At 48.6% G+C, this 12,514-nt stretch overlaps 1 protein-coding gene across 4 annotated transcripts in view; it reads right to left on the bottom strand.

Moving 5' to 3' along the window:
* Nucleotides 1-12,514, bottom strand: part of ASAP1 (ArfGAP with SH3 domain, ankyrin repeat and PH domain 1) — a 1,875,051-nt gene that overhangs the window by 1,442,199 nt on the left and 420,338 nt on the right. For all 4 annotated transcript variants that reach the window (XM_085604920.1, XM_085604922.1, XM_085604921.1 and 1 more), the window contains one exon: nucleotides 2,274-2,346. In XM_085604920.1, the coding sequence (XP_085461046.1) occupies nucleotides 2,274-2,346 (73 nt within the window). The remainder of the gene's footprint in view (nucleotides 1-2,273; nucleotides 2,347-12,514) is intronic.

Raw genomic sequence — 12,514 nt, 5'->3', positions numbered from 1 at the left:
GATCGTCCAGCTGCTACCAGGAGCACTGGGCGCGAGATCACCGTCTGAGGACCAACACCAGGTAAGTGGCAAAGGGAGGGAACAGTCCACCGCCCTAGACGTCCCAGGGAGCAGGCAGAGAACAACGGATAGCGGAGGGGTCCGGGAGCACATTCACTGTGCGACCACCATCTTCGCCTGCTAGGCCACGCCCCCTCAGACTACAATGTCCTTGCGGATGTTTGTGACAACAACTTTATTTTATTTTATTTTTTAGACGCATTCTCATCGATGAGGGAGATGTCCAAATCTTGTGTCAGAGCTAGGGGTACCTTCCATGAAGGCGTGGAACACTCAGACCTGGATTTTTAAGGCTTTTTTGAAGAAGAGTCCTTTTTCATAGGTTTTTCTATCTCCGAGACAAGACTGAGTGTTTCCTTTACTTGCTCTTGTAGATTCGTCTGGAGTGCTCCTGGCAAATTACTCTTTGTGAGGGGGACGGGCGGAAAAAGAACCGAGGAGGTCTTATGCGTGGATCTATGATGGCGTATTTATTCAAGACACAGAGCGAACAACAAAAGAGAAGCACAGGTGAATTCCGTGGATGTTGGTTCCTTGGTGGTGCTTGAGATCCCTCTGCCAGTTGCTTCCTCTCCAGGTAAGTGATGACGTTCCCGGGTACCATGGAAAAAGAAGAGACAACAGGCGGTAAGTATAGCTGTTACGGTGTCTTAGTTCAGGAAAAAAGTACCGTCACCAGGTGCTCTGTCTAGGGATAGTGCAGGATGCGAGGTGCTGTGAAATAGGGCGTGCACGAATGAGGAAAAAAAACGGGTATAGAAAGTTAAACTCGCCCCTTATTTCAGGTCACGAGTCATATATGCCCAGAGATAAGCTTTTTATGACCTAATTCATAGGTCTGAGGGATAACGAAGGGTAGCTGAAAATAAAGGCAGACAACTTCCTTGATACTAGTGCACCCCCTTCCCTCCCCAAAACAAACATAAAATGGCTCTAAATCCCCGTGCCCACAACAACCACAATCCCCTCAACCCCCTCTCCCGAGTCACATACCGCTGAAGCCGTAACTCTCCAGAGTTACGGCGGCATGCAGGCGTCCTCCGGGGGCGTCCACGAGTCCTCTGACTAGGTCTCTGGTTCGGCAGAAACAACGTCTTCTTCCTTGTGGATGGCGTCTGTCTCGATTCGGTCCTCGACAGGTCCCGCCGTCCTCTGCTGCAGATCCTCCAGGTTCCTCACGTCTGCCCTCCACTCGCCGTCTTCCTTGCTCCTAGCGTCTTTCGGGAACTCCCCTTCGTCCACCAGGTCCGCCCTTCTATTTCCCAGGTCTCCTTCCATTGGTCCTTTTCCCTCCCTCTCGGGGCATTCCTGCGGGGAAGAGGAGTTCGGGTTAATTAACCATTGCCTGTCTGGCGTGTCCCGTTTGGCGGATGGCAAAACGTCTCGAGAGCCCAGGTGAGGGTCCGCCATGGGGGTGAAAGCTGGCTCCTCCTCACACTCTTCCTCAAAGAGTTTTCTGTGAGTCTTCCCATGAGAGGATGTTCCCTCATCTTTGTCTCCAGAGTAGGGGTTGTCCTTTGCCTTCAACTTCTGTAGTCAAATCAAAAGCCTGCCCACTAGATCGTTTATTGTCTTCGTAGAAAACGTGAGATAGCAACAGTAATCTTTGTGTTTATGATTAGGGGGATGGCAGTAGCAGCACTGCTTACGAGGGTCCTCAGAATAGAGCTTGAGTTTCCTACAGGAAATACAAAGCCAAAAAAAAAGGCCTCTGATATTCTTTTCGGTCAGGATTAACACCTAAAAGAGGGTACCATGAAAGTGTATACAGTTGAGATCCAAATAAAGGTAAAGAGTTGCAGAAACTCAGCTTTGAAGACAATAAACTGAGCAGAGCTCAGGGAAACTCTCTCCACACGATGTGAGGTAAGAAATCTGAGGTATGGTGGCCCTTGATGGGAAGAGTGCTTCAGGAGCAGCTTCCTGGTTGGCTAAAGTTTGTTCTTATTAAAATGATGTGAACTGGTTAATGTCACTTGTTTAAGCTTTGTTGTGCAATGCTTTCATTTATACCACTTGTTATAATGACTTTCAATATTTACAGTGGGACTCGCACTTTGATGATGGAGAAAATTAAAGCATCTGAATCTATGAAAGTCAATACAGGAGACTCAAAGAAATATAAATTAAGTGTTTGCATGTATGCAATGGATGTTATCCATTTACTGAAGCTATGTACAAAGTGCGAAATACCTAGATGAGAGAGAACTTACCTTGGCCAGAGTTGTAAATGGCTTTCACCGATTTTTTCACTTTTTGTAAAGCGTTTCTATCCTGATCCAGTGCCTACAAAGACAAGATAATATTTCTTAACTTACCATATTAGGCTTGGACAGAAAGAGGACAATACTCAAAAGAAAATGTTCAAGTAAACCACTCCCTCTCTGAAAAAGAGGGGTTGGGCGTAGGTGTTCTAGTACTTCAGACTATGCTGAGCCTACAAAAAGGTATGTCCATAACAGTAAAACATTTTCACTAACGCTTTTTTGTTTTACACACATTTTGACACATTGCAACAACCAAGCAGGTACATTAAACTGATGTTATGTTTAAATAATAAAGAAATGTATTTTAAATATACTTATTGCAGTCATGATTATGACACACTGTCTTCTACAAAAGTGCTTGACGTTAGTACATCTCAGACTTTACTGTAGAAGGATAACAGATACAACAAGCATTGGCATAGTCAATAAGTCTCGCCTTTGGGACCTTATAAGTGTTTAGCCAGAGATATTGACTTTGCCTCTGTCTATAAGCTGTGTTTTACTGAAGTCTGCAGTATGCTGAAAAGTTATAATAAAGAAGTGTCAGAAGCATTTTTGTTACCTTATATATGACCAAGAAAGCATTATGTACAACTGAACGACCATATTAAAAAAGTATTAACAATAAATAAGGTCTTGATTTTTTTTGCCCTTTCAATGCTGGCAACTTCTATCTGCCTGTCCCAATGGTTGATTATTATGTTTTTGTTGTTGTTATGAGGGCCATAAATAACAGGAGGGTGAAGGTTGGGAAATAGTACCTGTATAACAGTTAGTGAGAGTCAGTCATTTAGTCAGTCAGTCAGTCAGTGAGAGAGTCAGTCAGTTAGTGAGTGAGAGTGAGAGAGTGAGTCAGTCAATGAGAGTAAGTCAGTCAATGAGAGTAAGTCAGTCAATGAGAGAGTGAGTCAGTCAATGAGAGAGAGTCAGTCAATGAGAGAGAGTCAGTCAATGAGAGAGAGTCAGTCAATGAGAGAGAGTCAGTCAATGAGAGAGAGTCAGTCAATGAGAGAGAGTCAGTCAATGAGAGAGAGTCAGTCAATGAGAGAGAGTCAGTCAATGAGAGAGAGTCAGTCAATGAGAGAGAGTCAGTCAATGAGAGAGAGTCAGTCAATGAGAGAGAGTCAGTCAATGAGAGAGTGTCCGTCAATGAGAGAGTCAGTCAATGAGAGAGTCAGTCAATGAGAGAGAGTCAGTCAATGAGAGAGAGTCAGTCAATGAGAGAGAGTCAGTCAATGAGAGAGTCAGTTAGTGAGAGAGAGTCAGTTAGTGAGAGAGTCAAGTCAGTGAGAGAAAGTCAGACGGTGAAAGAGTCAGATAGTGAGAGAGAGTCAGTCAGGGAGAGAGAGAGAGAGAGAGAGAGAGAGAGAGAGAGAGTCAGACAGTGAGAGTCAGACAGTGAGAGTCAGTCAGTGAGAGAAAGAGTCAGTCAGTCAGTGAGTCAGTCAGTCAGTGAGTCAGTCAGTCAGTGAGTCAGTCAGTGAGAGAGTCAGTCAGTGAGAGAGTCAGTCAGTGAGAGAGTCAGTCAGTGAGAGAGTCAGTCAGTGAGAGAGTCAGTCAGTGAGAGAGTCAGTCAGTGAGAGAGTCAGTCAGTGAGAGAGTCAGTCAGTGAGAGTGAGAGTCAGTCAGTGAGAGTGAGAGTCAGTCAGTGAGAGTGAGAGTCAGTCAGTGAGAGTGAGAGTCAGTCAGTGAGAGTGAGAGTCAGTCAGTGAGAGTGAGAGTCAGTCAGTGAGAGTGAGAGTCAGTCAGTGAGAGAGTCAGTCAGTGAGAGTGAGAGAGTCAGTCAGTGAGAGTGAGAGAGTCAGTCAGTGAGAGTGAGAGAGTCAGTCAGTGAGAGAGTCAGTCAGTGCGAGGGAGAGAATCAGTCAGTGCGAGTGAGAGAATCAGTCAGTGAGAGAGATTGAGAGTGAGTTAGTCAGTTAGTTAGTCAGTCAGTGAGACATTCAGTCAATGTGAGAGAGAGTCAGAGTGTCAGTGAAAGAGAGAGTTAGAGAGCCAGTCAGTGAGAAAGAGATAGAGATAGAGAGAGAGAGACAGGCAGTGAGAGAGTGGAAGACCTGGGCTTGACACTCTGGGTCACAGAACGGCGCAGCGACAAAAAACAAGATATATGGAGCATAACTTAATAATCTCCATGCGACTCTTATTGTAACTAGCCCCAGACAAACCAGTAATATTGCTCAAGAACCGAGGAAGAAACAAATACCACTACACCTGTGAAGAATTATGTGCTGTCATATACAGTGGGAAAACCTCGGTACATTTAGACACTGGTAGTCCACAAGGAATACAGAGCATAGTCAGACAAGTATAACACAAACGACTGAGGGAACCAACAACAGGCAAAACAATAAATATAGAGGAAGTAAGTATGAACGCAAACTAGTAAGATAAGCGAGAGAGTGGTAACAACTGCTCCTGTTACCAGACATCCATCCATATTTCAAGAGAACCTTAACCCCTTCGATGCTCATGACGGAGCGGTTCCGTCATGAGCATCAGTTGGGCTGTGCTCATGACGGAACCGCTCCGTCATGAGGACAGCCCCTGGGGGAAGCGCTGGCGCTCCCCCCCTGGGGCATCGATCGTGCCCCCACAGACGGGGATGGCAGCGGAAGAGTTTCCGCTGCCACCCCCGAGCCCCCCCACGCTTCCTGGTGACGTCAGCGCGCACAGCGCACGCCGGCGTCATCAGGAAGTGCTCGGACGCCTGGAAGCCATTTGCTTCCAGGCGTCCACAGCGAGTAGGTGAGTCTTGTGTGTTCCGGTGGGGCGGCGGGGGCCTTTCAGAGCGTATTGAGGCATCGGGGGAGAGGAAAGAGTATTTCCTCTCCCCTGATGTCTCAATACAGGGCATTCCTGCTCCACGATCGCGCACAGCGTCGCGATCGTGGAGCAGGGATGCCCCACTAGACACCAGGGATGTGTTTTATTTTATTTTGGAAGCGACCCCTTGGGTAAGGGTCGCTTCCTGGGGGCCATATATTATTATAAGACTTTTCTGCCCCCTGGGGGCAGATCGGTGGTTTTTTTTCGCCGTTTCTGCTCCCGGGGGGGCAGAAAAGCCCACTAGACACCAGGGATATCCTTATTTATGTAGGAAGCGACCCCTTGAGCAAGGGTCGCTTCCTTGGGGCCCTAAATTGTTTGAAGACTTTTCTGCCCCCTCTGGGGGCAGATCGGTGTCATTTGTTTTGCCGTTTCTGCTCCCAGGGGGGGCAGAAAAGCCCACTAGACACCAGGGATCTTATTATTATTGTAGGAAGCGACCCCTTGGGCAAGGGTCGCTTCCTTGGGCCCACAAATTTTTGAAAGACTTTTCTGCCCCCTCTGGGGGCAGATCGGTGTCCTTATTTTGCCGTTTCTGCTCCCAGGGGGGGCAGAAAAGCCCACTAGACACCAGGGATCTTATTATTATTGTAGGAAGCGACCCCTTGGGCAAGGGTCGCTTCCTTGGGCCCCTAAATTTTTTGAAGACTTTTCTGCCCCCTCTGGGGGCAGATCGGTGTTATTTTTTTGCCGTTTCTGCTCCCAGGGGGGGGGGGGGGCAGAAAAGCCCACTAGACACCAGGGATCTAATTTTTGTTGTAGGAAGCGACCCCTTGGGCAAGGGTCGCTTCCTTGGGCCCCTAATTATTTTGTAGATTTTTCTGCCCCCTCTGGGGGCAGATCGGTTTTATTTTTTCGCCGTTTCTGCTCCCAGGGGGGGCAGAAAAGGCCACTAGACACCAGGGAATTAGTTCAAATAAAAATAGAAGTGACCCCTCGCTTCCAGGGTGTAATTTGTTTTCTGGCACACAACCCGATTGACCATTTGGGTAGTGACATAGCATGGTATAATGTTTATTGTTATATTTTTTGGGAATTCCAATTGTAATGTTTTTTTTTTGTTTACTTTTTTGTTCTAGGTGAAGGCTTTTCTTCATTTCACGTTGCAGTGTTGTGACTGGTGGTTCTGCTGTTTGTGTAGTTTGGTAAGAGACTTATTTTTGTACAATGTAAATGTGTTTGATTTCTCTGCCTGTTTTGCAAATGGGTGTAATAATAGCAGTATGTTTGGAGGAGGAGACTGATGTGCCGATAGTGCGGCAAGAGGCATCTGGGCTGCAGCCTGGGGCTGCAAGACTTCCCGTTGGTGTAGTGCGGCAAGAGGCATCTGGGCTGCAGGCTGGGGCTGCAAGTCTTCCCGTTGAAAGTGATGACCTCTGGGTTGCCCCTGGCATGGTGCAGCCGGAATTTCCAGAGTTTACTGGTGTTCCAGGGTCTAGAGTGAATACTGAGAACTTTTTGCCTGTAAATTTCTTTCAGTTGTTTATGGACGATGTGTTTTTGGCAGAGATTGTTGAGCAGACTAATTTGTATGCCGAACAGTTTTTGAGGGACAACAGTGCCAGTCTTAAGCCACACTCTAGAGCTACCCGGTGGACTCCCACAAATGTTGAAGAGATGAAGAAGTTCTTGGGTTTAACTTTTTTGATGGGCTTGCTAAGGAAGCCATCATTGGCTTCATATTGGTCTAGCAGTCCCTTGATGGCAACGTCTATTTTTCCGGCAGTCATGACTCGTGACAGGTATTTGCTTCTGCTTCGGATGATGCACTTTGTTGATAATGGTTTAGCGTTGCCACGAGATCACCCTGATTGTGACCGTCTTTTTAAGATTAGGCCTGTCCTTGATCACTTTGTTGATCGATTTTCTGAGATTTATGCCCCTGGTAGAGAAATTGCAGTGGATGAGTCTTTGGTGTTGTTCAAGGGCCGCTTGGTTTTTAGGCAATACATTCCTAGTAAGAGGGCACGCTATGGAATAAAGCTGTATATGCTGTGTGACAGTAGGACTGGATATGTCTCTAATTTCAGGGTGTACACCGGTAAGGAATCTAGGTTTAACCTCCCTGGTTGTCCGTCCACTTTTGGAGTGACTGAGAAAATTGTTTGGGAACTTGGTAGAGGATTTTTTAACAAAGGCCACCATTTATATGTAGATAACTTCTACACTGGTGTGCGGTTGTTCAGGGAATTGGCCAAAGTGGACACTTTTGCTTGTGGCACAATCCGCTGTAACCGTAAAGGTTTTCCGAAAGAACTTGTTTGTCAAAAGCTTGTGCGGGGACAGTGCAGTGCGTTGCGTTGCCAGGAGCTTCTTGCTGTGCAGTTTACAGACAGGAGAGATGTCTACATGCTGACTTCCATCTATGATGAAAGCACTGCACCTGTGACTGTTTGGGGTCAGGTCGCTGAAGCGCGCAAACCTGTGTGCATTTTAGACTATAATAGGCACATGGGTGGTGTTGACAGAGTAGATCAGAGGTTGGAACCTTACACTGCTCTTCGTAAGGCTTACATTTGGTACAAGAAGTTGGCTATCCATCTTTTCCACTTGGCAATGTTTAATGCTTTTGTTGTGTTCCAGGATTCTTGCCCTGAGTCAAAGATGACTTTTGCTAAGTTTCAGGAGTCTGTAATAGGCAGCCTTGTTGTAGTGGAACAGGCAAGTGTTCCTAGAGTTGGACTGGTGGAGGATGTTGCTAGATTGAAAGAACGCCACTTTCCAGATCACATTCCTCCCACACCCGCAAAAGATTTTCCCAGTAGGAGATGTAGAGTCTGTTGGCGAAGAGGTTTGCGGAAGGAGAGTCGTATGTACTGCCCCGATTGTCCCTCTCATCCTGCACTGTGTCTCTCTGCTTGTTTCAGAGCGTACCACACGCGTAAAAATTTCTGGGAACATTCATGAGTGGTAAAGTGAACTGCCTGGTCTGTATTCTTTGGAAAATATAATTCTGTTTCAAGGTTGGTGTTAGTGCAATGTATTTAGTTGCTGATTTTCTGTTAGAAGATTTGTATCTATTTGCAATTTGTTTGTGTTTTTATTTTTTTCTAAAAAAATCCAAAATGTGATGGCGGTGTGTGTAGGCTTGCGCTTGGCTGTTGGTGTGTGTGGACTGGCACTTGGTTGGTGGTGTGCGTGGAATGGTGCTTGGCTGACGGTGTGCGTGGACTGGCGGTGTGCATGGACTGGCAGTGTGCGTGGACTGGTGCGTGGCTGGTGGTGTGCGTGGAATGGTGCTTGGCTGGCGGTGTGCGTGGAATGGTGCTTGGCTGGCGGTGTGCGTGGAATGGTGCTTGGCTGGCGGTGTGCGTGGACTGGTACTTGGCTGGCGGTGTGTGTGGACTGGTGGTGTGTGCGGGCTGGTGTTTGGCTGGTGGTGTCCGTGGACTGGACCTTTGCTGGTGGTGTCCGTGGACTGGAGCTTGTCTGGTGGTGTGCGTGGACTGGAGCTTGGCTGGCGGTGTGCGTGGAATGGTGCTTGGCTGGCGGTGTGCGTGGACTGGTACTTGGCTGGCGGTGTGCGTGGACTGGTGGTGTGTGCGGACTGGTGCTTGGCTGGTGGTGTCCGTGGACTGGAGCTTGGCTGGCGGTGTAGGTGGATTGGCGATTGGCTGCCGGTGTGCCTGGACTGGCGATTGGATGGCGGTGTGCCTGGACTGGCGCTTGGCTAGCGGTGTGCGTGGACTGGCGTTTGGCTAGCGGTGTGTGTCGACTGGTGCTTGGCTGGCTGTGTGTGAGTAGTGACTTTCTGCTGGTCACTACACACACTGCTAGCTGAGTGCCACTCCACGCAATCCTTCAGCCTGTGTAGTTGCTGTGTCTGGATTGTGGGCGTGTGAAAGTGATGGGCCCTTGAATGGCGCTGTGTGCTGGTGTGAGTTTTGTTATGTGATGGGCCCGCGGCTGGCGGTGTGAATGGTTTTGTATGTCTCACACGTATGAAAGGTGTATGAATGGCCTGTAAAGAGGTTGGTGCCTTGTCGTGGCTTTACAGCTCACGAGCTGTGAGTCAATGGTTCAGTTTCTCGCCCTTTCAATTATTACCAGTGCATTTCATGTTTTGTGAAATCACTTGCTAATACAATTTTATCTACTGAACCATCACTCACCCTCGTGCCAAATCCAACCAGTATGTGTGTGTGCTTGCGGGTTAGATGGCTGTGCAGTAATATTTGTCTTTCTGAAGCAGGGTGTACCTTGTCCCTTTTTGGTGATTTTTGTACTGTGTTGCTTTTGTACCTGGTGGTGCGAATGGTCTTGTTTGTATCACGTATGAAAGGTGTGTGAATGGCCTGTAAAGTGGTTGGTGCCTTGACGTGGCTTTACAGCTCACGAGCTGCGAGTCATTGGTTTGGTTTTTTGTGAATTTAATTATTGACAGTGCATTTCATTTTTGTGAAATCTCTTGTTAATAAAATTTAATACACTGAACCATGACTCGCCCTCGTGCCAAATCCAACCAGTATGTGTGTGTGTTTGAGGAATAGCTGGTTGTGCAGGAATCTTTGTCTTTAGTTTCTCTGCCAAGGTACACTTTCCATGTAAGAATAACCCACCAACTGTAGATATTGTCGAAAACCCTTGGGAGTTCATGGTGATGTCTCTCTAGTGAATTGAAAAATATTTTTTATCCCCATTGTCCTGTAAACCTCAAACTGTCTGCCACATTTTCTTTGCAGTATTATTCCTAAATTCTCACGCTGTAGTAACAATAGTTAATCTGGTTTTGCAAGGGGGGTTACTTTGGTTTTTTGCCCAGGGCTCGGCGGGCATCTAGGGAAACCTTCCAAACCCACGCATTTCTGAAAACTAGACACCCGGCGGCTTCCAGGGAGGTATGGCTTGCGTGGATCCCCCAACGTTTCCTTACCCAGAATCCCCTGCAAACCTCAATTTTTGCTCAAAAAATCACTTTTTTCACACAGTTTGGGGTGGGAAAGTAGTGGCATCACCGGGCTCACACAAATTTACCACCACCCAGCGTTCCCCCAGGTCTCCTGGTAAAAATGGTGCCTCACTTGTGTGGGAGGCCCAAGTACCCGCGGCAGGCAAGGGCCCAAAACGTAGTGAGGCGACATCAAAATGGCCTATCGCCAAACCACCTGGTTTTGCAAGGGGGGTCACTTTGGTTTTTGGCCCGGTGCGCAGAGGCCATCTAGGGAAACCTACCAAACCCACGCATTTCTGAAAACTAGACACCCGGCGGCTTCCAGGGAGGTATGGCTTGCGTGGATCCCCCAACGTTTCCTTACCCAGAATCCCCTGCAAACCTCAATTTTTGCTCAAAAAATCACTTTTTTCACACATTTTGGGGTGGGAAAGTAGTGGCATCACCGGGCTCACACAAATTTACCACCACCCAGCGTTCCCCCAGGTCTCCCGGTAAAAATGGTGCCTCACTTGTGTGGGAGGCCCAAGTACCCGCGGCAGGCAAGGGCCCAAAACGTAGTGAAGCGACATTTGGGATAGGCAATGTTGATGTCGCCTCACTACGTTTGTTGTCCTTGCCTGCCGCGGGTACTTGGGCCTCCCGGCGACCTGGGGGAACGCTGGGTGGTGGTAAATTTGTGTGAGCCCGGTGATGCCACTACTTTCCCACCCCAAAATGTGTGAAAAAAGTGATTTTTTGAGCAATAATTGAGGTTTGCAGGGGATTCTGGGTAAGGAAACGTTGGGGGATCCACGCAAGCCATACCTCCCTGGAAGCCGCCGGGTGTCTAGTTTTCAGAAATGCGTGGGTTTGGTAGGTTTCCCTAGATGGCCGCCGCGCACCGGGCCAAAAACCAAAGTGACCCCCCTTGCAAAACCAGGTGGTTTGGCGATAGGCCATTTTGATGTCGCCTCACTATGTTTTGGGCCCTTGCCTGCCGCGGGTACTTGGGCCTCCCACACAAGTGAGGCACCATTTTTACCGGGAGACCTGGGGGAACGCTGGGTGGTGGTAAATTTGTGTGAGCCCGGTGATGCCACTACTTTCCCACCCCAAAATGTGTGAAAAAAGTGATTTTTTGAGCAAAAATTGAGGTTTGCAGGGGATTCTGGGTAAGGAAACGTTGGGGGATCCACGCAAGCCATACCTCCCTGGAAGCCGCCGGGTGTCTAGTTTTCAGAAATGCGTGGGTTTGGTAGGTTTCCCTAGATGGCCGCCGCGCACCAGGCCAAAAACCAAAGTGACCCCCCTTGCAAAACCAGGTGGTTTGGCGATAGGCCATTTTGATGTCGCCTCACTACGTTTTGGGCCCTTGCCTGCCGCGGGTACTTGGGCCTCCCACACAAGTGAGGCACCATTTTTACCGGGAGACCTGGGGGAACGCTGGGTGGTGGTAAATTTGTGTGAGCCCGGTGATGCCACTACTTTCCCACCCCAAAATGTGTGAAAAAAGTGATTTTTTGAGCAAAAATTGAGGTTTGCAGGGGATTCTGGGTAAGGAAACGTTGGGGGATCCACGCAAGCCATACCTCCCTGGAAGCCGCCGGGTGTCTAGTTTTCAGAAATGCGTGGGTTTGGTAGGTTTCCCTAGATGGCCGCCGCGCACCGGGCCAAAAACCAAAGTGACCCCCCTTGCAAAACCAGGTGGTTTTGCGATAGGCCATTTTGATGTCGCCTCACTACGTTTTGGGCCCTTGCCTGCCGCGGGTACTTGGGCCTCCCACACAAGTGAGGCACCATTTTTACCGGGAGACCTGGGGGAACGCTGGGTGGTGGTAAATTTGTGTGAGGCCGGTGATGCCACTACTTTCCCACCCCAAAATGTGTGAAAAAAGTGATTTTTTGAGCAAAAATTGAGGTTTGCAGGGGATTCTGGGTAAGGAAACGTTGGGGGATCCACGCAAGTCATACCTCCCTGGAAGCCGCCGGGTGTCTAGTTTTCAGAAATGCGTGGGTTTGGTAGGTTTCCCTAGATGGCCGCCGCGCACCGGGCCAAAAACCAAAGTGACCCCCCTTGCAAAACCAGGTGGTTTGGCGATAGGCCATTTTGATGTCGCCTCACTACGTTTTGGGCCCTTGCCTGCCGCGGGTACTTGGGCCTCCCACACAAGTGAGGCACCATTTTTACCGGGAGACCTGGGGGAACGCTGGGTGGTGGTAAATTTGTGTGAGCCCGGTGATGCCACTACTTTCCCACCCCAAAATGTGTGAAAAAAGTGATTTTTTGAGCAAAAACTGAGGTTTGCAGGGGATTCTGGGTAAGGAAACGTTGGGGGATCCACGCAAGTCATACCTCCCTGGAAGCCGCCGGGTGTCTAGTTTTCAGAAATGCGTGGGTTTGGTAGGTTTCCCTAGATGGCCGCCGCGCACCGGGCCAAAAACCAAAGTGACCCCCCTTGCAAAACCAGGTGATTTGGCGATAGGC

This window comes from Triturus cristatus, chromosome 5_1 (genome assembly GCF_964204655.1).
Source record: "Triturus cristatus chromosome 5_1, aTriCri1.1, whole genome shotgun sequence".
Classification (NCBI taxonomy): Eukaryota; Metazoa; Chordata; class Amphibia; order Caudata; family Salamandridae; genus Triturus; species Triturus cristatus.
This window is presented reverse-complemented; position numbering and strand designations above follow the sequence as displayed.